Source organism: Phascolarctos cinereus, unplaced genomic scaffold (assembly GCF_003287225.1).
Source record: "Phascolarctos cinereus isolate Bilbo 61053 unplaced genomic scaffold, phaCin_HiC Scaffold_726;HRSCAF=1367, whole genome shotgun sequence".
Taxonomy (NCBI): domain Eukaryota; kingdom Metazoa; phylum Chordata; class Mammalia; order Diprotodontia; family Phascolarctidae; genus Phascolarctos; species Phascolarctos cinereus.
The window spans coordinates 180,416,558-180,419,799 of NW_027556098.1; the positions used below are offsets into that span (position 1 = coordinate 180,416,558).

General features: G+C 41.1%; 1 protein-coding gene across 1 annotated transcript; it reads right to left on the reverse strand.

The window, feature by feature from the left end:
- Window positions 1-657: 657 nt before the first annotated feature.
- Window positions 658-1,617, reverse strand: LOC110207108 (olfactory receptor 6T1-like). Its single transcript, XM_020984701.1, has one exon. The coding sequence runs from the start codon at window positions 1,615-1,617 to the stop codon at window positions 658-660; it is 960 nt and encodes a 319-aa protein (XP_020840360.1).
- Between the last annotated feature and the right edge of the window lie 1,625 nt (window positions 1,618-3,242).

The following is a 3,242-nucleotide window of genomic DNA, read 5'->3' on the forward strand; positions in this document are numbered from 1 at the left end:
CCACCATCCAGGTCCTATCGGCATAACACCATTTCTATGGATAATGTTTTTACCACCATAAACTTCATGGATGCACTGAGATTATCTATAGAAAATGGGTTGCCCCTTTTTCTAAGTTCAATGCAATTTTGACTATCCTCTACCACAGTACTGACAGTATGATCCATTCCAACTACTGTATGCATGGAATTCACTTTCTTAACCCCAATTTCTAGTTATGGTTCTACATGTAATTTCAATATCAGAATTGGAGAATAACAGAATATTAGCTCTGGAAGGCACAAGGGTGATCCCACCCATAACCTGTTCATTTTGTAAATGAAGAAACAATGTCATAGATGGAAACTTCCTTGACTTTATGCTATACAGGTAGCAATTTACAAATCTTGGATTTTAAGTTTTTTGACCACAGTGCTCTTTGTAACTAGACCACAATGCTATTCTTCCAATTTAAAAGTGACTCTATTGAAAGTGTTTGACTTCTTTTTGGTTAAAAATATAAGCAAAGTCATTGGTATCCCTTTTCGTTACTTATGGATGAAGTCTCTTTTCCACTGTTTAAGGGTTAAGGTCCTTCTTTGACTCCAGGAGACAATGGTAGTCTGTTACCTGAGACATTTTGTCTCCCAAACTACAAAGAGATGCTCACCCCCTTTCTCAGGGTCCTGAAAACCTGCTGGCACTTATGTTTCTGTGCCATCTCAAGGCATCCCCTAAGGCCTGTTTCACCTTATCATTGCGGAGGCTAAAGATGAATGGATTCAGAAGTGGAGTGATGATGCATACTAAGGCTGAGGCCCCTTTCTTAAGTGACTTAGACTGGCTCTCTGATGTACGAATATAGAGGAAGATGGAGCCTCCATAGGCTATGACAACCACAGCAAGGTGTGAAGCACAGGTGGAAAATGCTTTCCTCCTTTCTTTGGCTGTTGGAGCTCGGAAGACAGTAACAAAGATGCAGACATAGGAGACAGAAGTCAGTCCCAGAGAGCCCAGAAGAGCAGCTGTGGAAAGTATAAAGGCCACTAACTCTAGAAGTTGGGTATTTCCACAAGAGAGCCGCATAAGTGGCCAGCTGTCACAGAAGAAGTGGTCAATGACATTGGGGCCACAGAAAGGCAAGCTAGCCATGAGGATGGTAGGAGAGAGAACCCAAAGGAAACCAGCAATCCAGGAGGCTATCACTAGTCGGACACAGATGGGACCATTCATTAGAGTCTCATAGTGTAATGGGCGGGAGATAGCCAAATAGCGATCCAAGGACATGACAGCTAAGAGGAAATAGTCAGTGGTGGCCAGGAGGATATAGAGGTAGGACTGCAGGATACAGCCAGCAAAAGAGATAGAGTAGTCCTTGGTGAGGATGCTGACCAGCATCTTGGGGACCACAACAGAGACCCACCCCAGCTCCAGGAGGGACAGATTTCTCAGGAAGAAATACATCTGGGTTTGCAGGCGATGGTCAGAGCAGCTCAGCACAATGATGAGCAAGTTGCCCAGGATTGTCACCATATATGTCACCAGAAGCCCCAAGAATAGTATGATCTGCAGGCTCCAGCTTCCAGGGAAAGCAATCAGCACAAATTCTGTTACCTGGGTCCAGTTCTTTGAATGCATTTCCCCTTTACTGTGGGAGCAGAAGGACACATGAGATCACTTGAGGTTTGGTAACAGACAATTGGCTAATTAGCTATTTGTTGATCACCTAATATATGTAGAACACTGGGATAGACTCTCAGGATATGAAAGAGTCTCCAATTTCAAAGGATTTGCCATCTTGCTGGGGACATAGAGTTTTTGGAAGAAACCTTTGTGAGAAAATTTCTGATTATTACTCATCTAGATATTGGAAATGTCTCTGTATATTTTCACCCATGTGCTTTGTATAGATAAACCTATAGGGCTACATGCACATCCTTCTTTAATATAAAGCCAAACCCTCAAGTAAAGCATCTGCTACCATTACTTTATGTTAAAATGTTGAAGCTCCTTTCTTGTTTCACTCAGCCTGGAAGACTGACAATCCAACAGATAGGGGCATGCCCATGTAGCACTTACATGTTTACAAAGTGCTTCTCTCATTGCAATCTTTTTTTTAGGCAATTGGGGTTAAGTGACTTGCCCAAGGTCACACACCTAGTAATTGTCAAGTGTTTCATCTGAGGCCAGATTTGAACACAGGTTCTCCTGACTTCAGGACCGGTGCTCTATCCACTGCATCACCTAGCTGCCTCTTTAATTGCAATCTTTTGAGATACCTAGAAAAGATATTATTAATCCCATTTTCACAGTCCCACAACTAGGACATGTAATAAGCTAGTGCTCGAACCCAAATCTTCTGACTCCAGATCCTGAACTTTTCCAGAGCCCACCAAGGTTCCTCCCAGCCCAAACTAAGATGCACCATTGTGTTGGTGGTAATGGAATAGGAAGGAAGTCCTGAAGGTCTGACTAGTTTATCACACAACTGAAGTTAGGATGAGTGTGTATAATACTAGCATTGGAGAATTAGGGTTATCAACCTTGTAATCAGCTCACTATTTTTAAAGACAGTGAGCCATATACTAGGCATATAAGTTTACAATTATAGCTATTCAGAAAGGAAATTGTGCTTTTATGACCTTTGGTCCATATGTTACCTTTTTGGCCTCTCAACAATTTTATCATTGCCAAGATTTCAGGGTAAATACACTTAAAGGATCACTGATAATACAACACAGCAAAAACTAAGTTCCAAGAGACTGGAATATACAATGAAATATATGGAAATTCAGAACAAGGGGGTATCATTGGGAGATTTCAGGGTAAATACACTTAAAGGATCACTGATAATACAACACAGAAAAACTAAGTTCCAAGAGACTGGAATATACAATGAAATATATGGAAATTCAGAACAAGGGGGTATCATTGGGAGCTGGGACAAGCAGGAAATTCAAGGCGTTTCCAACATCCAAACATGTAATTCATAGTGCATGGTAAAAAAGCAGTAAAATCATCAATACATCATCTATATTCTGCACTCTAAAGTGAGAAAGATACCTACATATACACACATAGTCTACCTAATCACAGCAATCATATATCCCTTCCAAACAGAGGGAAGCTACATTGAAAAGCCATCTTTTCCAACATGAAATCCATGATCAAGTCTTGATTAGTAGAGTTCTTGATGTCCTGGGCTAGATGGACCCCACAGGGAATTAGCATATTTTTCATCTATAGTGGCCTATTAGACTATT